Consider the following 24,163-nt stretch of genomic DNA (forward strand, 5'->3'; position numbering starts at 1 on the left):
ACATTCAAAATCAGTTTGCTTGTCTGGAGCCAGTCTGCCACTCATTTTAAACATTGACTAAGGTTGGCGGTATACAAAAAATAATAAATACAAAAGTAATAAAATAAGAAAAATAAGGTGTTTTTTTTTTTTTTTTAAATTAATTAGCAACTCCTGCTCCTTCCAAGGCTCATAGGCAGAACTGCTGCAGATCACCAGGCTGACTCGTGTGGGCTGAGGGATCTGGACCACCAGATGTCCATCCCATGGATTCCTGGACAGAGCTAAAAAGGGTCACCAACCCCCTCCTCATTTGCCTCAACCAGGGAGGATGGCCCCACCAGGACCTCACAACTCTCTGGGAGGAACCTCAAAGAACAAATCTTCCTTTTCCTCTCCTCTTAGACTGCAGGTTTTGCACCAGCTATCATCTGCTGGAGACAGAAAAATACTGCAGATGGCGCACTGGGTTATATAGCAGTGTCAGTATAACTTTCTCTGTCTCCATTTGCTGGCAGGGGTACAAAACCTAGGAGTCTGGATTGATCTGAGTACCTACTAGAAATAACCATTCCAACAAAGTTTTATAAACCTTCTCACTCATCTCTTTCCTAGCCTGCATAGCCCATCATCATAAGGGATCTATTCCATTCCCTTTTGTCAGTTTGGTTGCTCGCCTCTGCACCTTTTCTAGCTCCACTATGGTGTGGTTGCACTGTGGAATGAAACAGAGATATTGTGATATCAGTGAGGTGCTCAGTCCTTCGCCATTGTCAATTGGTCAGCTTACCAGCAGTTTCACTGCAACAAAACCTACTCAAGGTGCGCACAGAATAAGTTTGAAAAATGGTTTTAACTACCACATCCAGTTTGTAACGCTTTATTACATACATTAACAGTAAAGAAAACACATAGGACATTAGCACATGTGTCATAAGTAGGCATAAAGAGGCTGATATCCAGCGTCATTTGTCTGGCTCAGTTCAGACTTAGCTGGAAAATCTCACGGTGCAGGCCAGCTTTGGGTTATCTGCCCCTGTCAGGGCAGTGTGAGAGCACTCAGGGCCAGAGTTGGCTCTCAGATAACAAAAGCATTGTTCAGCTAATATGGTCGGATAACTTTAGGACAGCCGAAGAGCTGCCCTAACCTCAGCCAGATAAACATCCTAGGTGGAGTTGCCCGCTCTGTTGAATTTCTATGCCGGATCGTGGCTGAATATGGACCTCAAAGCTTTTTGGATAGCTTTTCTTTCTTTATAATGATGTCTCTTCTGCTTTAAGATGCACTGTGTAATGACCCCTGATCTGATTAACAGCACAAAGGGGGAGATGAACATTTTTGGGCAGATCCAATTATTTTTGGACACTATGGTGTCCATTCCACTTTCTTTATTTAAAGGTGAACGCCTGTGTTATCTGAGGCCTACCTTTACCACAGCTGCCTGGTTTACAGAAGGGGGCTTGGCCCTGAGAGTGTAACATATAGTGCTCACCACTGGGTTCCCTTCTTGGCATGCACCAAGATGGCAATGCTGCTCAAAGATTACCAATCAACCTACCGGCTCACTAGCTGGCAACCACTCTTAGAGCAGCACAGGCAGCAGCTTAGCAATGGAGATTGCTGTAACAGATGACATAGGATGTAGGAGATGATGAAGGCAAAGAATAGAGATTGTGTGTGATGGTTTTCTGATGCAAGCTAGGGAAGGTGGGAGAACAGACAGGAAAAAATGTCTTATTAACAAGCAAAGAGCCTTCCAGGCAATCTACGCAGCCACTTCAACAGTAATCATCTCCGATTTTCCTGTCCCTTGATCTGTACAGGTCACATGTAATGATCCATCCCTAAGGACAAAGGCACATGACATTAGCTTGCTGGGGAGAAATGCACAGGAACAAATGCAGCATCAGATGTGGATGATGTTATTTCATTCTGCGCTCTGGGTAAACAATCATTCAAAGAAGAGCAGCTTGTTTGCTCAGCGATGAGGGAGAGGGAACAGGGACTGCTTCCAGCATGCACAGCTTTGCCTTATGAAGCCTGTAAAATCCACAACAGAATCAGCAAACAGGTTCTGCATTTCTTTACCTTTTCATGGTGAGAACTGTTAGGATATCATGCTTGCCGTCCTCTTTTTTTCCTAATTCCTTGAGTACAATCTGTTAAAAATAACAAAATATGCTAAATGTACAGAAGGAATCCTGACATTCGCCCACACTGGCTCCCATGGTCTGGGGTGGGGTGCGGCCTACTGCTCACATATGGGCAAAGCTCATTCCCATAGGGCAGGCCAGGGGAGGGTGGGCAACACATACAGCTTAGCTCCAGCCTGCTGTGCCAATGGAACAAACAGGTAGCCCCCTCAAACTATTGTCTTTAGAGACAGGCAAAACATGCAATCTGCAGCAGTAACTCAGAAAAATCCCAGTATCCCCACTCATTGAAAAGCAGCATCTATTGTATCACAATTACAGAACAGCGCCTATCCCTGCACGGAGGCCCAGATTTAGGAATAAGTAACATAGGCAGTTGCCTCCATGCCAAATCTGATCTCCATATCTTGGAGTCTGCTATTTACTACTCCAGCCCCTCCCCTTCGGGTAGGGAACAGGAGGGGAGGGGCTAGGTAAGGGAGCACAGCAGTTGTTTTCTGTTTTGCAGTATCTGCTCCAACTTCACCCCCTCTCCTTTCCTGTCCCCACTGGAGGGAAGTGGGAGGGGCTGGAGTAGACTCTGCGGGCAGCATGTGAGGAAAAACGGGGGGGAGGGGAGCAGCTTCACCCCCTCTCCCCAAGGGGAAAGAAAGGGGAGGGGCTGCAGTAGGCCTAGCTCAGCCTGCAGCTGTCTGTGATCCCAGCTTAGGGCAGAGGGAGGGAGGAGGACAGACTCCCAGGCACCTGCACTGAACATGAAAGGAACGGATACAATAAATATGAATACAGAAAGTAAATTAGAGAGCTGTGAGTGATTTTGGAAGGGAGAGTGTGCTGGGGTCATCCCTGGAGGGACGGAGACAGTGTGGATTGGGTGGGGCAGAGTGCAAGAGAGAAAGTTGATATGTTTTATTTACTTTTGATTGCATGCAGGTCACAATAAAACCATAGAGGTTGAGCCGGCTAACCGAATATTTAGGAACATATCTGGCTAAATTCTAGCCGGCTAAGGAGAAATTACTACTTACCTGATAATTTCCTTTTTGTTTAATGAGGACCAGTGTGTTATGCACCTCTACCAGCAGATGGAGACAGAGTAAAGGTGACATCACGGTATATATACATCTGCAGTGACATCAATATTCTATGCAAAGGCCAACTGTGGACATCTAAAGAACACATGATCATAACCATTAAGACAACCATTTAGGAACTCAGTTAACAGGAAAACATTGAGGTCACAGCATGTAATATTAGTAATCTAGGGACTGGATCTGATACTTACCAGTAATCCCCAGAAACACAGCCACACAGGAGGACAATAGCACCATCATCCGGCAGCCAAAGGCAGGAAGGTGGATTAACCTGTCCTCATTAAAGAAAAGGAAATTATCAGGCAAGTAATAATTTCTCTTTTCTTAGCAGTCGGGACAGGTTAATGAGCGCTAACTTAACTAGAAAATGGATGCTCTGCATCCACATAGGAGCCGTGATAACCTTAACCGTCTCACCCTACTTACTCCCACTATGGAGTATACACAGGAGGCCCGTCTTCCTGAGAGATTTAGAAACCTCCCATATCTCAAGATATGCTGCTTGACATCCAAGGTCCATAGCAGGAAATATTCCTCCACCACTCTCTCCCTGCCCAGAGTCGGCATATATTAATTGATTCTAGCGAAATCCGAGACCGCCTTTGCCCAAAAAGTTGGAACAGTTTGCACATGGATTGCTCCTGAAGCCACTCGCAGAAACGGCTCCTGGCAAGACAGAGCCCGCAATCTTGAAGCTCTAGGGTCAGAACATTGTCCCTTAGTAAGTAACCTCAGGAAGAAGCTATGCAGTGGTCAAAAGATGGGACCTACCAGAATTCCAGAACCAGATCAAGACTCCACATAGGCACCGGAAACCGCAAGGGGCATGAAGATGTTCTATCCCTTCCAAAGCCGCACCAAAACCAGATGGGCAGACAAGGGTTCTCTATTCACATAACCTCGGAAACGGGCCAAAGCCGCCACCTGTACCTTGAAGGAATTACGGGCCAACGGGCCGATACAGTAAAAATCACGGGAGAGCGGGCGAGCGCCCGCTCTCCTAGGCCACTCTCCTGTGCACGCGATACAGTAAATAAATTTATTTAAATTAGGCCCAGCGGTAAAAAGAGGCGCTAGGGACACCAGCGCGTCCCTAGCACCTCTTTTTAGACAGGAGCAGCGGCTGTCAGCGGGTTTGACAGCCAACACTCAATTTTGGCCGGCGTCGGTTCTCGAGCCCACGGACAGCCACGGGTTCGGAAACCGGACGCCGGCAAAACTGAGCGTCCAGTTTTCAAGCCGCGGGCCTATTTCAATTTTTTTTTTTTTTTCCTTTTTTAAACTTACGGGACCTCCGACTTAATATCGCCATGATATTAAGTCAGAGGGTGCACAGTAAAGCAGTTTTTACTGCTTTTCTGTGCACTTTCCTGGTGCCCGGAGAAATTAACGCCTACCTTTGGGTAGGCGCTAATTTCTGAAAGTAAAATGTGCGGCTTGGCCGCACATTTTACTTACTGAATCGCGCGGGAATACCTAATAGGGCCATCAACATGCATTTGCATGTTGCAGGCGCTATTAGATTCGGGGGGGTTGGACGCGCATTTTGGACGCGCTATTACCCCTTACTGAATAAGGGTTAAAGCTAGTGCGTCAAACGCGCGTCCAAATGCCGGCTAACAGTGCCTGTAAGTCCTTACACCAGGGGTCAGGAACCTTTTTGGCTGAGAGAGCCATAAACGCCACATATTTTAAAATGTAATTCCATGAGAGCCATACAATATGTTTAAAACTAAATATAAGTAAATGTGTGCATTTTATGTAAGATCACACTTTTAAAGTACAATAAGTCTCAGAAAATATCACACCAGGCCTTAAGACACCAATACAATCTCCTATTAGGAAAACGGAACCAAGTCAGGCTGCCATAGAGTCCTACACAGAAACTACACCGCCAGCAGAAAACCTCACCTGAATCACGTGCTGTCCCTCACCTAACATAGAATAAAGAGACCAAAACGCATAACAAGAAGCATGCAGAAAAAACTGAATTGGAAACTGCAACAAGCCAGAGTCTCTGTATGCAGTGTAACAAAGGAAAAAAGAAACATCACCCATCCTTATAAAACAAATCAAGAAATATAAAATCATCAGCAGTAAAACTGTACTAACAAAAAGAATTATTTCGAAACAGCTAATGAGTGGAATATCCAATAATTAAAAACTCATATAAAACATTTCCAGATACCAACAAAATATTTCAAAATAGCAGACACAAAGACCCAGTAATGAAAAATAATAAGGATACAAACATTTTTTTGCTCTGCATACCTGGGAACGTTTGATATGCAGGTGTCCTGAGATTGTTCTGAATTAGCAGGAGGTGGGGTGGTTTGCTTGGAACTTTCTCCTCTCTCAGTCACATACCAGCGCTCTCTCTCACACTGGCTCTCAATGACACACCTATACACACATGCTCTCAGTACTCACATATACCCATGTTTTTTCTCTCTCACTTATATAGGCTCTTAATTACGCATTTACACACATGCTATCTTTTCACGCTTACACACACACACAGGCTTTCAATCACACACATACATGCTGTCTTTTTCTCTCACACACAGACTCTCATTCACATGCTTACAAACATGTCCTCTCTTTCTCTCATTTACACACAGGCTCTCAATCACATACTCACATGCTCCCTCACCTAAATCAGCTCTCAATCACACACAGACACACATGGTCTCTCTCTTACTTATACACACAGGCTCTTAATCATACATACACATGATTTCTCTCACACACAAAGGATCTCAATCATACACACATACTCTTTCACACAAACAGGTTTCAATCACAAACTTACACATACAGGTTCCCAATGGTAAACTTACATTCATGCTCTCTCTCTCTCACAGCAGGCTCTCAATCACAGACACTCTCTTTCACATGTACAGGCTCTCAATCATTCACATACATGCAATCTCTCTCTCACACACACAGACACCCCCCCCCCCCCCCCCGCGGCCCGGAAGAGGAAGTGGAGAGCATCGGGTGCCTGCGCAGCAAGAAGAGGCCACGCTAGTGCGCTCGGCATCGGCCCGAAGAAAAGAAGACTGCAGCGCGGCTTGGAGGAAAATGAAGAGGTTTCAACCGCGGCCGATGGGACTCCACCTCCGCGAGGGCTGAAAATGAAGAGGTTAGCGTTGGGAGGAGGCTGCTGCTGCTGCCGCGAGTTCCCGGGGTGGGGGAGAGAGAGAGTGAATGCTTGCTCGCTCATTCACTCTCTCTCCCCCACCCCGGGAACTCGCGGCGGCAGCAGCCTCCTCCCAACGCTAACCTCTTCCTTTTCAGCCCTCGCGGAGGCGGAGTCCCATCGGCCGCGGCTGAACCTCTTCATTTTCCTCCGGGCCGCGCTGCAGTCTTCTTTTCTTCGGGCCGATGCCGAGCGCACTAGCGTGGCCTCTTCTTGCCGCGCACGCCCCCGATACTCTCCACTTCCTCTTCCGGGCCGCGAGGGGGGGGGCGGGGGAAGAGACCATGCCGGTGCCGCGGACTCCAGCTGTCCTGCCGCGTTACGCCCGGGCTGACAGCATTTTAAGCCCGGGCGGAGGAGGACCGGGGAGCAGCTGGGTCAGCGGGAAAGTGTGGCGACACTTGTCTGCGAGCCAGATGCAGCCCTCAAAAGAGCCATATCTGGCTTGCGAGCCATGGGTTCCCGACCCCTGCCTTACACAATCCATCCTGCAAAAATCCAAACCAAACGAGGATGAAGTCCTCGTTCTCACACCAAGCCAAAAATATTTGCAAAACGTGAATACAGGCTAAGGAATTTTCCCACTTGAAGCAAGATGGAAAACATCGCAATGGACTACCCACACTTCCACAACTGAGCCTTCTCACGGGCCACATTGTAAGACAAAAATCAAGCTGGATCTTCAAGAAGAACAGGAGCATGCTGTAGCAGATCCCCATGGACCGGTAATCGTAGAGGATACCCCACCAGAAGCCTTTGCAGATCTGCATACCACAGCCTCCTTGGCCAATCTGGCGCTACCAGAAGTAGCAATCCCATATGTATCTTGAATCTCCGAATCATTCTCCCCAATATGGGCCATGGGGAAAAAACATGTAGAAGCTTACCTTCCAGCCACTCCTGCACGAGGGCATCAAGGCCCAAAACTTCAGATCTCTGCTAGAACTGAAGAAGCAAAGAACTTTCGCATTGTGTGATGTTGCCAGCAAGCCTAGAAATGGGAGGTCTCAGCGAACCACTATGAGCTAGAACACTTCACACTATTCCCTTTCTCCTGGATCCAGACACTGTCACATGAGAAATTCGATTCTTCCCTTTTTCCTATAATGTGCGAGGCCGAGATCTGAAGATATACTTCTGCCCATTCCATGAGTTGTGCTATTTCCTGTGACACTTGCTGGCTGTTGGTGCTTCCCTGCTGATCAATATAAGCCACTGTCGTCGCATTGTTAGACATTATTTGGGCTGCTCAATCCTGCACAAGATTGAATCAATCGCAAGCATGACAACCAGAACGGCACGGGCTTCCAGCCAATTGATGCTCCAGAGATATTGTACTCCAATGCCCCTGCGCTTTCAACACCTGACGGTAAGCCTCCCAGTTCTGGAGGCTTGTATCCGTGATGTATAGTAGCTAGTCCGATGTTCGTAGGAGAGTGCCCTTCATTAGATGATGGGCTTACAATCACCATTACAGTTGAATGCAGATCTCCACCGGTAACAGAAATCATATCAAAGAGTTCTGAGGCTATAGACTCCAATGCCTAAGCAGTGTGCGCTAAAGATGATGTAATGTGCCCTTGTCCACGGAACCATCTCTTGGATGGCTGTCATTACCCTGTGCACCTGTAGATAAACTACAGCTCCAGGCGTATCATTCCTGTCAATAGTTCCACCAGCGCCTTCAGTTCTGAATGCAGACCTCAGATAGGGACACCTGTCCGTATTCTTACACCTAGATACTCCAGTGTCTGGGATGGCTGTAGATTGCTCTTGGCCAAGTTCACCACCCAACCTAGTTCCTGCAGCAAGAAGATCATTCTGCATGGGGCCTGAAAATTCTGTTTCATAGCTCTTGTTCCGAATTAGCCAATCATCGAAGTATGGGTGGATCAGAATGCCATCCTCTCTCAACACTGCTGCTACTAGCACCTGACCTTGGAGAAGGTTCTGAGCGTGGTGTCCAATCCGAACAGTAGCAATCAAAAGGTGACAGTTGCCCCAAAACAGTGAAACACAGAAAACTGTTGCTGCTCTAGCCATAGGGAATATGCAGATACTCTTCTGACACCCCAGAGACTGTAATGCTCTTATCAGCGAGCATAAGATTTCCATGCAGGAACAAGGCAGTGACTCCCTTGAGATCCAGGATTGGGCGAAGGAATATTAGCCCCAATTATCTTGAGACATGGGCCCCAGTAACACAGTCTGCAGGCTGGGGAATCCTGACAACTTACACTCCACTATCTGTCTCTTCTGCAGAGGGCTGCAAGGAGATACCACGAAAACATTCCAAGGCAAGCTGAGAAACTCCAGAACATCTCTTATTGCCTCCAGACCCCACTGGTCTATCGTGATCTTGATCCATCTCCAATAAAAGGGGAGACAGGCAACCTCCTGATCCTGGGAGTGGGTCGGCACACCCTCATTAAAGGAGTTCAGGGGGGGCACCGCCCCTCTGAGCTGCCTGGGACGAAGGTTGAGCCCTATGAAAAGTCACTCCTCTGAAGGATCAAAAACATTTGAAAACCACCAGCACAACATACTGAGACAAATGAATGTGGTGCCTGCTTTAAATCCTCTGGTAACCGAGGAACCTGGGACTCACCTCACTTATTGGCCATTTCTTTATTTTATTTTTTTTTTTTTAACTCCCAAAAAAACGATCCTTATAAGGTCATTTTGTAATAGTAGGTTTTGGACTGTCTCTGCCCCCATTCGTCAGCCATAGCTGATGTTCAATCCTGCTTAGCTTCCAAGAACGGCCTCCTCCAGGGTGGAGAGGCTGTAAGGCACTGCCCTGAATTCAAACCAGACTCATCGACTTCCTGAGAGAGAGAACAAAGAAGAGCGATCCATCAGGACGCAGCAAGAGGCCTTCTGCAACTCACTGCCACCACCTCGAGGTCTGTGGAAGGATGGCCTCAATTCTGCTATCCTGTGCCTCCTTCAAGCCACTCCCCCTTCCACAGGGATAATCGCCCACTTGGCAAGGGTACACATCAGCGCATCGACTATCAAAAGGTGCAACTGCTCTCTCTGCCACTTTCACCATCCGTGCCACCAGGGTCCCTCTCAGTGTGACCTGCAGGAGGAGTAGACACAATCAGACGCTTACCTGTGAAACCAGGTATGCGGGAATTCGCAAACCTACATCTGTGACCGAGCAAAAACCTGTGAGCGGGGCCTAGCCAAATGGCTGCTCAACCCGCCAAGCGGTTTCACAGCAGACCCACGTGTGGAAAAGCGCACGAACGTTGTCGCAGCCCATAAAAAAAAACCAGGGACACCAGACCTGCGGCCAACTGAGAAGCTGTCCCCTCTGCTGACGATCCAGCTAGGGGAGCCCCAAAACCTCTAACAGGTCCCTTCCCAGACCCATTCCCACATCATGCTGGGAAGGGCAGGCTCAGCAAAAACAGCCAGAGAAAACTCTCCCTGAGCCTACAAGTAGCGCTGATACAAGTCGGGGGGAGAAACGCCAAGCCGAGATGCCTGAATATGACAAACAGCAGAAAAGTAAACACCCGCTAGCAACACGCTCAAAGCGTCTGATTATTGTGCACCCAGCCGCACGTGTACAAGGTAGCCAAAAAACAGGCCTGTCCAATAAGCAGCCAAAAATTATAGACGCACAACATGCGGTCTACGTAGGCACTCACCTGAGCATCCATACCTAGGTGCGCAGCCGGGCATGCAAGAGCGAAATGACGTCAGACAGTGTTTCGTGGCAGACACGTGTGCAGAATAATGTGCAAATGCCGCCGCGGCCTAAGCGAAGCCTGAGAGCAGGGCCTAGCCAAAAAGGCTTCTCAACCCGCCAAGCTCCCTCGGAGCGGGAATGGAAGTCGGCATGCCCAGGCTCGAAGACCAGAAGGTGATGGAAACTCTCACTCCCTTTTTTTTTTTTTTTTTACCTTACCTGAACTCAGCCCGACCTGGCCGGGTATAGAGTCGGTCTCCGGATGCGGAGGAAGAGGGCAAAGGCCTTCACCACCGCAGTCGGCTTCCTGCACCTGCTAGCCACTCAGCAGTTTCTGGGTTTTTTTGGGTGTTTTTTTTAACAGCTAAGTGCACTCCGGAAAACCAGTTACCGGACCGAGGCACTCATCTGAGGGAAGGATCTGCAGATATCACCTCAGGAAAACTCAACTGAGGGAGGGCCCATAGGGTATCACTACAGGAGAGTGTGGCGAATCAATTTTCTCCTTCATTTTGTATATATTATTATTATTTTTCTTTTTAAGTAATCCCCAGTAGGGACATGCACATCCACAATCTGCTGTAGACGGAGAATACTGGCAGGCTGTCACTGCAGGGGTGCATATATACCGTGACGTCAGCTTTGCTCCATCGCCATCTGCTGGTAGAGGTGCATAACCCACGGGTGTGGATTAACCTGTCCGAATGCTAAGAAATAAGTTAGGAGGCTATAATTTAACTGGATAAGTTAGGGGAATTCTGGGGGAGAAACTGGGAGGAGTTGATTGAGCCGGCTAAGACTGGTTGGGCCAAAGATTTCTCCTAACGATAAGTTTATCCGGCTAAATTTGCTATCTGGACCGTGTCTGAATATGGACCTCATAGTAAATAGCCACCTCTACAGAACAGACAGATGCAGTCCCACTTTTTAACAAAAAAATCCCTAACCGTTCCAACCCCTCCCTCACAAACTCAGCTCATACAATTAAACCCCCTCACCTCCCACCACAATACACGGCTGCCACTGGGCCAGGCCCAAGAGGTAAGTGTAGAGGCAAGGAGGAGCTTGGCAGGGGCCCGCACCTCGTGCTGAGAGGGCCTATGGATGCTAAAATCCCAATCCCAGCCTTGTCAGCGCTGCAATCCAGAACCCAGCTACAAACATAGGAAGCACTGGATCCCGGGTCTGGTATTCAGGGCCGCCGTGCATCCACACCATCAGCTGCAGGCAGGTACAGGCGCTGGACGAATCCCAGAGACTCATCTGCGGCAGGCACCCAAGCTCACCTGTGCAAATTTACATTCCTCGGCCGCAGTGTTTCGCCCTGCAGACTCGTACAGTTCCAGACAGACAGAGGACATGTTCCCCGGGGCCAGCAGCGAGTGCTGCCGTCGTGCTGGCAGAGGTGTGCCTGACGGCAAGAGCACTGTGAACCTGTCGGCCCCCAGCTCGTCCACTTCCTAGCACACAAAAAGAAGGGAGAGTGGGGAAGAAAGAAAGACACCTCCCCGGGCAGCAAGCCCCACCCCCTGCCCTGACCTTTCACCCCTCTGCCCAGGACACTCACCTTCATTCTGCAACCTCCCCGGGCAGCAGAGCCCCACCCCGTGCCCTGACCTTTCACCCCTCTGCCCAGGACACTCACCTTCATTCTGCAACCTCCCCGGGCGGCAAAGCCCCACCCAGTGCCCTGACCTTTCACCTCTCTGCCCAGGACACTCACCTTCATCCTCCAACCTCCCCGGGCAGCAAAGCCCATCCCCTGCCCTGAAAACTTTTTTCACTCAGCGCACAATTAAGCTCTGGAATTTGTTGCCAGAGGATGTGGTTAGGGCATTTGGTGTAGCTGGGTTCAAAAAAGGATTGGATAAGTTCTTGGAGGAGAATCCATTAACGGCTATTAATCAGTTTACTTAGGGAATAGCCACTGCTATTAATGCATCAGTAGCATGGGATCTTCTTAGTGTTTGGGTAATTGCCAGGTACTTGTAGCCTGGTTTTGGCCTGTGTTGAAAACAGGATGCTGGGCTTGATGGACCCTTGGTCTGACCCAGCATGGCAATTTCTTATGTTCTTATGACCTTTCACCCCTCTTCCCAGGACAGCCCACCTTCATTCGCCAACCTCCCCGGGCAGCAAAGCCCCACCCCCTGCCCTGACCTTTCACCCCTCTGCCCAGGACACTCACCTTCATTCTGCAACCTCCCCGGGTGGCAGAGCCCCACCCAGTCCCCTGACCTTTCACCCCTCTTTAGGCATTTGTTTCTCGGTTGCTGGAATTTTAAAAGGTATTTGGAGTTCTGCTACTTAAGGCCCCTGGGCTGCTCACTCAGGAAGGCTCCAGCACGAGGCCTTTGCTGTCTCCCCACAGCAAGCACAGCTCAGGGGAGATTACGCGTTTTATTTTGGAGGAGGGATTTTATGGTGAAAAGCGCAACAAAACATTTGCACAACTGACACTTCAATCCCATGAAAATTAGAAGGCACTTCTGTAGCAGCTGCAATACCCGGGCTCAGAGTCTCAGGCAAGTCTTCAAGGGCAGAGGCTCCTTTACACACTCAGATACGCCAAATGCAAGACGTTCATGGAACCTCAGAAACAGAAACCACAAGTCCATCTCAGACTTTACTCCTAACTCCCCCACAGCTAAGGATCCTCTGTGCTTATCCCAGGCTTTACCTCTCACTCCCCACAGCTAGGATCCTCTGTGCTTATCCCAGACTTTACCCCTCACTCCCCCACAGCTAAGGATCCTCTGTGCTTATCCCAGGCTTTACCCCCTCCTCCCTCACAGCTAAGGATCCTCTGTGCTTATCCCAGGCTTTACCCCTCACTCCCTCACAGCTAAGGATCCTCTGTGCTTATCCCAGGCTTTACCCCTCACTCCCCACAGCTAAGGATCCTCTGTGCTTATCCCAGGCTTTACCCCTCACTCTACCATAGCTAAGGATCCTCTGTGCTTATCCCAGGCTTTACCCCTCACTCCCCCTCAGCTAAGGATCCTCTGTGCTTATCCCAGGCTTTACCCCTCACTCCCCCACAGCTAAGGATCCTCTGTGCTTATCCCAGGCTTTACCCCTCACTCCCTCACAGCTAAGGATCCTCTGTGCTTATCCCAGGCTTTACCCCTCACTCCCCCACAGCTAAGGATCCTCTGTGCTTATCCCAGGCTTTACCCCTCACTCCCTCACAGCTAAGGATCCTCTGTGCCTGCCTCTCAGGTCTTCTTCAATTCCAATATGGTGTTGGCTTCTACTGGGGACAGTTACAGAAAGAATGGTGTATACATGTAACTTAGATTGTGAGCCCTCTGGGGACAGAGAAATACCTACAGTGCCTGAATGTAGCTTGTCTTGAGCTATTAATGAAAAAGCATGAGCGAAAAAGAAAAATCTTTTATTACTCCCGAGTCTTCCCTCTTTTGCAAGCATTAAGAACATAAGAAATTGCCATACTGGGTCAGACTGAGGGTCCATCAAGCCCAGCATCCTGTTTCCAACAGTAGCCAAACTAGGCCACAAGAACCTGGCAATTACCCAAACACCAAGAAGATCCCATGCTACTGTTGCTAGTAATAGCAGTGGCTATTTTCTAAGTCAACTTGATTAATAACAGGTAATGGACTTCTCCTCTAAGAACTTGATTTTAATGATAGGTTAGAAATTTTTATTAATAGGTGTGAAATTTCATTTTTTAGTTCCTTCAGAACCCTGGGGTGTATACCATCTGGTCCAGGTGATTTACTACTCTTCAGTTTGTCAATCAGGCCTACCACATCTTCTAGGTTCGCCGTGATTTGGTTCAGTCCACTGAATCATTACCCATTAAAACCTTCTCCAGAACTGTTATCTCCCCAACATCCTCTTCAGTAAACACCGAAGCAAAGAATTCGTTTAGTGGAGAAGACTAGATAATCCTGAACAGCGTCCGGCTGTCAGCTCACCTTAACCAGAATGTCCCTTGCAGAGCAGTCAACAGCCAGCGTCTCCTGCTCGAGAGAGAGGCTCTCCCGACCAAGGAGAATTCCTGCCTCTATAGCTGCTCCAATGGGGATCACTTCATCTGGCGGGATAGAATTCAAGAGCTCCACCTCTGGGAAGAGATCTCTAATGAGCTGCTGTAGCCTGGGGATGCGAGCAGACCCTCCGCACAGGACCACCTGCAGGAACAGAGACTCATCACTTCACCTGCTCCCAGCTGCAGAATCGCATACGAGCCCTGTCCTGTCCCTTCTCTTTTTGACACAGTATACACAGCTTAGGCGAATTTTAAATTACCTTGATGTAGTTGTCTCCGCCTACTCAAGGGCATACTAATTTGCTGTACAATTTTACTTCTTGCCATTTTAAAAAGGGCACTACCCTCTAAAGGTTTTGCTTTTCTTAAGACTCCCGGTCGCTGTATCTATACTAGGATTTGCCCATCTCCTTTCCCTCTTATAGAGTTCTTGGCAAGCCATGGAGTTTGGTAACAGTTTTCTATTACCAGTTTGAAAATGGAAGGCAGAGAGATGCTATAGGATCAGAGATGACATGCACTTGTATATGGGGTAGGGTTGGGCTTATGTCCCAATAAGCTGATATAGGGGACAGACCACAGCTTGCAAATATATATCAGCCCATGGATGGCCCAAGAAACCAAGCAAGATTTCTCCATGGCATCATGCAGCACTGGGACCAGGACACCGAACTGGCCAACTTGTAGGTTTTATACTTCGTGCGCACACCTACAGAAATGCATGGACCCATGCGTCCTTGACAGGTTTCATCATCAGTCAACCCTTTGTGTTAAGAATCCAGGTGACCTACAACTAATACTAAAGGAAAATTGGTTCTTACCTGCTAATTTTCGTTCTTGTAGTACCACAGATCAGTCCAGACTCTTAGGTTTTGCCTCCCCTCCAGCAGATGGAGACAGAAACATTTTGCAGGCACTGCTTCTTAATCCAGTGTGCCATCTGCAGCTACTCAGTATTACTCAGTACCCAAGCATAAAATATTTAATAAAACTTCTAATAACTCAATCCTATAATATGCCCCAGAATGAGCAGAGGAAAGAGTAAAATTCATAACTGAGAATTATAACCAAATTTGGAACCTTTCTTGAAAACACTAATGAGAAACCTATACCATTCTTCAAAATTCTTCAGAAGTATTATAGTAACAGACTGAGCGGACTCTCCAAACCTCCTTTCCAGCACCAGGCGGGACGCTATACTAATCTGGGGTACTGCAGGAACGAAAATTAGCAGGTAAGAGCCAGATTTTCCTTTCCCTGTACGTATCCACATCAGTCCAGACTCCTGGGTTGTACCAAAGCTTCCCTAACTGGGGTGGGACTGCGAGAGTCCCACTCAAAGTACACTTTCACCAAAACTGCCGACATCCGAGGCCTGGACCTCCAATCGGTAGTGTCTGGCAAAGGTATGAAAAGACTTCCAAGTAGCCGCCCTGCAAATCTCTTGTGGCGAGTCTAGCAGACATTCTGCCCAGTAGGCCGCCTGCGATCGAGTAGAATGAGCCTTTAACCCCCCCCGGGATAGGACGACCGTGAAAGATGCATGCAGATCCAATAGCCTCCTTCAACCAATGTGTAATCGTGGCTTTTGATGCCTTCTGACCCTTTTTTTGCACCACTCCATAGCACAAATGGTGATCCGACAATCTGAAACTGCTAGATACTGCAACAAAGCCCTTCTGACATCTTAATTCTTTTGCATGAGGCGCACCAACCTTCAGATTTGGAAATGCCGGAAACGCCACTGACTGACTTAAGTGGAACACCGAAACCACCTTCAGCAGAAAAGACAGAACCGTCCTCAGAGACTCTGGAATCCGAAATCTGGAAAAAGGGTTCCCTACATGACAAGGCTTGAAGATCAGAGACCCTTCTGGCCGAACAAATCGCCACCAAGAAAACCATTTTCAAAGTCAGATCCTTTATGGTGGCCCTCCTAAGAGGCTCAAACAGTGCTTCACACACGCCGTGAGGACCAAATTAAGGCTCAAAGGTTCCACAAACCTTGCCCCGCAAGCAGCCCAAGGCCAACACCTGCACCCTCAAGGAACTAAAGGACAAATCTTTTGATAGGCCTCTCTGCAAAAAAGTCAGAATTTGCGCCACCGATGCACGTGGAGGATCAACCCCCTGCTCCATACTCCAAGACTCTAAGACACTCCAAACCCGGACATACGCCGAGGTCTGGCAAGCTCGCAACAAAGTAGAAATAACATCCTCTGGATATCCTTTCTTCCTCAATTGCCTCGTTTCAAAGACGAAGCCGCTAGAGCTGCTTAATCTGAAAATATAGGACCCTGCCATAGAATATTTGTTAGATCGCCCAGGGGGCCATCCACTGCTAGATTGACCAGATTCTCAAACCAAGGCCTTTGTGGCCACTCTGGAGCCATGAGAATCACCTTTCATGGGTGGACCTCTAGTCTCCTTACAACCTTGCCCACCAGAGGCCATGGAGGAAACATGAAGATAGGTATGTCTTGTGGCCAAGGAAGCACCAGGGCATTGACTCCTTCTGCTCTGTGCTCTCTTCTGTGACTGAAGAAATGCGCTCCCTTGGCATTCCTCCGGGTTGCCATCAGATCCATATGAGGCATGCCCCATCTGTGAGAAATGAGGGTCATCACTTCCTCCGATAGCTCCCATTCTCCAGGATCCAATTGTCGGCTGAGAAAATCCACCTGCACATTGTCGGACTCCGCTATGTGTGAGGCCGCTATCGAGGCCAGATGCTGCTCCACCCAGGACATCAGCATCTCCACCTCCTGAGCAACTGCCCGACTCTTGGTACCTCCCTGGCATTTGATGTAGACGACAGTCGTCGCACGGTTGTGAAAAAGGGGAAGAAACCCCTGCAGAGCCAACAGCACTGCTCTCATCTCTAGGTGATTGATAGACCAGGTCACTTCCTCTGCTGACCAATGGCCCTGCACCAACTGGGACTGACACACAGCCTCCCATCCAGACAGACTAGCATCAGTGGTCACCACCATCCACTGAGGCACCTTGAGGTCCACCCCGTGGCACAAATGGTCCCGACCAAACTACCACAAAAGACTGGACCTGGTGAACTCTGTAAGTGGTAGCAGAAGATGAAACTGCTCTGAAATCAGATCCCACCAGGATAGCAACACTTTCCGTAGAGGTTTCATATAAGCAAATGCCCACGGGACCAGCTCCAAGGTCGAGTCCATGGAACCGAGGACCTGCAAGTAATCCCAGATCCTGGGCACTCAGGCGTCCAACAGGTTCCGAACTTGAGCCTGCAGCTTGACAATCCTCTCCTCCATGAGAAAGACATTCCCCAGTCGGGTATCGAAGCACACGTCCAAGAACTCCAGCACCTGCGAAGGAGAAAGGTGGCTCTTGGACAGATTGACTATCTATCCCAAAGATCTCAGGTACTACGACACCACTTTCACCACACGTCGATAAAGGTCTTCCGACTTCACCTAGATGAGCCAGTTGTCTAGATACGGGTGGACCAGCATGCCCTCCTTTCTGAGATCTGCCGCCGCTACCACCACCATCACCTTGGTGAATGTCCTCGAGGCTGTTGCTAGTCCAAACAGGAGAGCACAGAATTGAAAATGCCTCCCCGGATCATAAACCGGAGGTACCCCTGTTGATACGGATGAATCCCTATGTGCGGATACGCCTCTGACAGATCCAAGGAAGCCAAGAACTCCCCGCTTCTCACCGCTGTTATTACGGACCTCAGGGGCTCCATCTGGAAACATGAAACTTTGAGAGCTAGATTCACCTTTTTTTAAATCCAGAATTGGATGAAAAGTTCCTTCCTTTTTTGGCACCACAAAATAAATTAAATAACGCCCCATCCCCTTTTCGTACCGGAAGCCAGGGACAATGGTCCTCAACAATTGCAGCCACTGTATAGTCTGCCGAATGATCAGCTTCTTTGCAAGGCACAAGGGAACACCACAAACAGGTTTCTGAGCGGCTGAAAAAGTTTTAAAGTGTAGCCTTGTCCTATCACGCTTAGAACCCACTGGTCCGACGTGATTTTGACCCACGCCTCGTAAAATTGAGTCAAACGACCCCCAATGGCTGGGATTGAGGAGTGGGTTGACCTTGTCTCATTGTGCAGGCTTGGCTCTGGTACTACTTCGCCCGGAGCCGTCTCAGTTCATTCTGCACCCATGACTGCGACCTCCCCGCGGTATGCCTTTGACCACCACCCAGAGCTCTGGTTCTGGAGAAACACCTTGTCCCCTGAAAACGAGAGCACACAGGGAGAAAATCTTTGGACCCTCTTGGCTTGTCCTCTGGTAGCTTGTGCACCTTGTTATCTCCAGATGCTTTATCTTCTGCTCCAATTCCACTCCGAAAAAAAGTCTGCTCTTAAAGGTAACTCTCTCAGCTGAGCTTTAGATGAGACGTCCGCTAACCAGTTCCACAACCAAAGAAGTCTCCTAGCTGAGACCGCTGACATCATCATCCAAGAAGATATGCGAATAAGGTCATCCAAAGCATCCGCCCCATAAGCGACCACCGCTTCCAATCACTCTGCCTGTTTAGGCTCCCAGGGTGTCTTACTCCTGTCACCTTGCAACTGCTGCACCCATTGCAAACTAGCCTGGAGCACAAAAGCTGCTGCAGACAGCCATCTGGATGCCCAGCACCAACACCTAGAAAATCTTCTTAAGATGCACCTCAAGCTTCCAGTTCTGCAAATCCTTCAGAACTGCTGTGCTAGCTACTGGAATGGTGGACCTCTTCATGACTGCCGAAACCAAATCGGTACCTTCAAGAGTTCCAGAATGTCTTCGGGCAAAGGATAAAGCCTATCCATGGCTCTGCTCAGCTTAAGGCCAGTGTCCCACTCCATGACCACCAGCTCTTTCACCGACCTGTAAAAGAGAAGGTCTTGGCTGGACCCCTCAAGCCCGTCATTACCGGATCCACTTCTTCCAGGTCAGCCTGCTCCTGCGGAACCATTATTCCCAAATCTTCCAAGTCTGGCGGGATCAGAGGGCCGAGTTCCTCCCTTTTAAACAGGCGAACCACCTTAGCATTGTCACCCTCCAAGGTTGTGCCTTTCCCGTGTCCTCCTCTGGATCTTGTGCCCAGTGAGAAGTATCTGCGTCAGAACCATCCCCAGATGGCAAACCACAATCCAACTCCTCTGAGGAACCCTCCTCGGTGGCCCTTGTCCCAGAAAGACTCAGGATCCTCCAAATCCTAGTGGCCCCCTGAAGTCCCCAAAAATCTTGACTTCTTCCTGTGGGGAGGGCCGGGGGGGGGAGGGGGGGAATCTGTCATCCTCCGTTTGGAAGAGGGCTGCTCTGTGGCCTTACAGGCCAAATAGGCTTTATGCATTAATAAAAGAAACTCTGCCTAAAAAGGGGAGGAATCCTCCTCCAGAGGATCATGCTCCTCCCCCGACAGGTCCCCAGGGGCTCTCCAGGTCTCCTCCGTGGAGAGATCTGCCAGAGAAAGCGCAGGCAGAGATCCCCTCCCCCTGCTGCAGCTTATGCCTTGAGCGCAAAGGAATCCAAAATGGCCGCCATTCCCACGCTCAGCGGGAACGGATCAACGACCTCCTGTGCTGCAGCTTTAGGCCTGCCAGACCTGCTCTGCAAAGTTGATGCTGCCACGGTCCGTCCCCCCGACGTGCCCTCCCCACCAGGGAGGCAGCAGTAAAAGCGGCCGGCTCTGGAAATAGTAACACCGCTCGCCCGGAGCCCTTCTGCCACTGACGGGAATCACCAACAAAGACTTCCCTGTCCTTTATTCAGTCTGTGTTTTTTTTTTTAAATAACACAGACTGAAAAACAGAAACTAATAGCCTTATCTGAAGGGTGGCAGAGGCTTCTCCCAAGTCTCCTGAGTTTGAGGGAACTGGCCCAGCAGCCGTCACCCCCGGCGTGGATCAGCGAGCTATGGAGGGTCTCCAACCCCTGCTCGTCCTCCTCTGAAAACCAGGAAGGATGGTCCCACCAGGACCTGCCAACCTCCTGGGAGGAAACTTCACCTAATCCAGCCTCTTCTATTTCTCTTTTTTTTTTCCCCCCCCCCCCCCCCTTAGGCACAGAACTGCAGGTTTTGCACCTCCTCTATCTGCTGGAGACAGAGAAACACCAAGGAGCTGCAGGTGGCTCACCGGATTAAGAGGCAGTGCCTGCAAACTTTTCTCTGTCTCCATCTGCTGGAAGGGAGGCAAAATCCAGGAGTCTGGACAGATCTGGGTACGTGCAGGGAAACATTTTCTAAAACCGTATTACCCAGCTGGTTTTACATAACACCACAATCTTACTTCAGTGGGAACCATCACCTGGCTTATGTCCTCTGCTGTGAAACCAACTTGCTCCAGGAGTTTTTTGACTGGATCAATGCATTGATTAAAAAGCGAAGAGCATGTGAGCTCAAACCTGGCCCTGAAAGAAAATGCATGGAAAGATGAGATTCCTGTTCACAATCTTAGCGAAAGTCTTGCTATGTTTTGCCAATCTCACCTAATCACTTTGTTCATTCTGTCGTTCTTATTTCTTCTTTATTATAATTACTTTCATTTATAAGCGAGAAAAAAGCAGCACTGTGATTTGTCAACAGCATCATGTGACCATGCTGGCAGTAACCAATGAGAAGACAGCCTACAAAGCACCCATGGCTGACGACATCACAATCTCACTCCACTGAAACAGAGCTGAATGAACATTCCATAAAACATTTTTAAACTATAAAAAAAGGAAAATTGGTTCTTACCTGCTAATTTTCGTTCCTGGAGTGCCAGAGATCAGTCCAGACTCCTGGGTTTTGCCTCCCCTCCAGCAGATGGAGGCAAAGAAAGTTTTACTGACACTGCCACTTAACACGAGGAGCCTCCTGCAGTCCCTTAACATTGAACTGTATCCAAGCCTGATACAAAACAAACAAAACCAACACCTCGAATAACTAACCTCCCCTGAACGAGCACTGGGACGAGGAAACCTGGAACTGAAAACTGAAAACCCTGTGTAGGAATAACCAAAACCTGTGCCATTCTTCAGAGTAATCACACAAACAGATCGAGCAGACTCCCCAATTCTCTTTTTCTCCAGTGGGTGGGACTTTGGACTGATCTGTGGTACTACAGGAATGAAAATTAGCAGATAAGAACCAATTTTTCCTTTCCCTGTACGTACCCAAATCAATCCAGACTCCTGGGATGTACCAAAGCTTCCCTAAATAGGGTGTGACAGAGTCCCACTCGAAGCACACGTTCACCAAAGCCCATGGCCCGGGGCCTGGACATCCAAACGGTAATGCCTGGCGAAAGTGTGCAATGATTTCCAAGTAGCCTCTCTACAGATCTTGTGGTGAAGCTGACACTCAGAACAGGAGGCCAACTGAGAACGAGTTGAATGCACCCGTAGCCCCTCCGGAACAGGTCGACCTTGACAAATATATGCAGAGCTAATAGCCTCTTTCAACCACTGCGCAATTGTGGCTCTTGATGCCAAGGTTTGTACCCAAACATCCTAAAAAACGCCTCTCTCAAACCCCTCCTTAAGAAACACAACTTAGACCCTAGTGAACTAGCTAATTTTCGCCCTATATCGAATCTTCCATTCTTAGCCAAAATCACAGAAAAGGTGGTTAACACCCAGCTCTCAGAGTATTTAGAAGATTACAATATACTATATCCTTCACAGTATGGTTTCCGCAAATCACGCAGTACAGAAACCCTGCTCATCTCCCTAACTGACCATATTATTATGGGACTTGACAAAGGACACTCTTTTCTGCTAATCCTCTTAGACATATCAGGCGTTCGATACTGTCAACCACGCCATTCTCCTGAATCGTCTATTAGACATAGGCATCTCAGGACAAGTCTACAACTGGTTCAAGTCTTTCCTTAGTGATAGAAGCTTCAAGGTCAGAATAAATAATAAAGAATCACCACCAACAAATTCATCACTAGGAGTACCTCAAGGATCCTCCCTGTCCCCCACACTTTTCAATATCTACCTCCTCCCCTTGTGCCAATTGTTAACAAGTCTCAACCTTATTCACTACATTTACGCAGATGATGTGCAGATCCTGATCCCCATAACGGAATCCATTACCAAATCACTCTCGATCTGGAACAACTGTCTACAATCTATCACTAGTCTCCTCAACAGTTTAAATTTGGTCCTCAATGCTAACAAGACTGAACTCCTTCTCATTTCCGCCAACCAAGACAACTTCCAATCACAGACCCATCATAACCACGCCCTCACTCATACTCAGGTTAGAGACCTGGGGGTAATACTCGATAACCGTCTTAACCTAAAGAGTATGATTAACACTATCACCAAAGACTGCTTCTTCAGACTACAGGTATTAAAAAGACTCAAACCTCTCTTATATTTCCACGACTTTAGGACAGTTCTTCAATCCTTGATATTTGCCAAAATAGACTACTGCAGCGCTCTCCTCACAGGTCTACCCAGCTCAACCATTAAGCCACTTCAGATGATACAAAATGCTGCTGCCAGAATCCTAACAAGCACCAACCGGAGTGATCATATTACACCCATCCTCCGAAATCTACACTGGTTACCAATCAACCACAGAGTCCTTCACAAATATTTATCATTAATACATAAATCCATCTACGATCTCCTTTATCTCGACCTTGAAATTCCATTAAAACTCCATACTTCTAATAGGCCAATGAGAGAAATATCCAAAGGAACACTACAAGCCCCTCCAACCAAAGCCACGCGACTCATTGCATCCAGGGACCGAGCATTTTCAATAGCAGCCCCAGCTATCTGGAACAACCTCCCTGCTGAACTCAGGTTGGAACCTTGCCTGCTAACTTTTAAAAAAAAACTCAAACGTGGTTGTTCCGCCTAGCCTTCCCAGAACCCTGGGATACACATTAGACTTTATCTACTCACGAACAATTATACGAACAATTATACCTCCCCTCATCTGATTCCTGGACAGCATCGATACCAACTCTAACATGTGGACTAATTCTATTCTGAACTATCTCTAGTCCGGAATTTGTTATTTCTCTTTTCTTTAACTTAACTTTATCTCTTTTCTTCCAGCTACCTAAGCTTCCAAGTTCACGGTCCTCGTTTAATGTAACTTTGTCTCTTCCTTTACCTAATTATTTTTATCCCTGTTCGATGTAAACCGTCCTGATATGGTATTTAACCATGAAGGTCGGTATAGAAAAATGTTAAATAAATAAATGCCTTATGATCCTTTTTGGCACCACTCCACAGCACAAACAGATGATCTGACAAGCAGAAGCTGTTCATGACCTTCAGGTACTGCAACAAAGCATGGTTTACATCTAATCGTAATCTTTAGCCTGAGGCGCTGTAGGATCCAAACTTGGGAAGGACAGGAGCTCCACTGACTGATTTAAATGGAATTATGACACCATCTTGGCAGAAAGGAAGGAACCATCCTCAAGGATACTCCCATATCTGGAATTCTCAAAAAGGGCTCCCTAAAATGACAAGGCCTGAAGCTCGGAGATTCGGCGAGCCGAAAAGATTGCCACTAGGAAGACCACTTTCAAAGTGAGACTGTTCATAGTAGCTCATTTCAGATATTCAAATGGAGGCGCACAAATGCTCTTAAGGACCACGTTAAGGCTCCAGGAAGGGCAAGGCTTCCAAACTGGAAGATGCAAATATTTTGCTCCCCGAAGAAAACACACATCCGGATGTGCTACCAGAAATACTCCTCGAACCTTCCTCAAAGACATCCCAAAGCCGCCACCTGAAACCCGAGGGAATTAAAGGACAAACCTCTGGCCAAACCCTCTGCAGAAAGGTCAAAATATACACCACTGAGGTTCGCATAGGATCCACCCTCTGCCCCGTACACCAGGTCTCAAACATTTTCCATACTCTCGCGTAGGCCAAGGACGTGGAAGTCTTCCTAGACTGCAAGAGGATAGCAATAACCCCTTCCGAAGAACCCTTATTCCTCAAAACTCCCTCTCGAAGCCAAGCCATAGATAAAAGTGATCTGTCTGATTTAAACAAATGGGACCT

The 24,163-nt window shown here is 48.2% G+C and overlaps 1 protein-coding gene across 1 annotated transcript in view; it reads right to left on the reverse strand.

Annotated features, from left to right (window-relative positions):
* Positions 1 to 1,733: 1,733 nt before the first annotated feature.
* The window catches only part of LOC115099011 (heat shock 70 kDa protein 14-A-like), a 22,542-nt gene continuing 112 nt past the window's right edge, over positions 1,734 to 24,163 (reverse strand). The window contains exons 2-6 of the mRNA XM_029616246.1: positions 20,446 to 20,579; positions 14,077 to 14,292; positions 11,419 to 11,592; positions 2,069 to 2,139; positions 1,734 to 1,824 (exon numbers count right to left, since the gene is read on the reverse strand). Coding sequence (XP_029472106.1) covers positions 1,746 to 1,824; positions 2,069 to 2,139; positions 11,419 to 11,592; positions 14,077 to 14,292; positions 20,446 to 20,579 — 674 coding nt within the window. The 3' untranslated portion in view covers positions 1,734 to 1,745. The remainder of the gene's footprint in view (positions 1,825 to 2,068; positions 2,140 to 11,418; positions 11,593 to 14,076; positions 14,293 to 20,445; positions 20,580 to 24,163) is intronic.

The sequence above is a fragment of the Rhinatrema bivittatum genome, chromosome 9 (assembly GCF_901001135.1).
Source record: "Rhinatrema bivittatum chromosome 9, aRhiBiv1.1, whole genome shotgun sequence".
Taxonomy (NCBI): Eukaryota; Metazoa; Chordata; class Amphibia; order Gymnophiona; family Rhinatrematidae; genus Rhinatrema; species Rhinatrema bivittatum.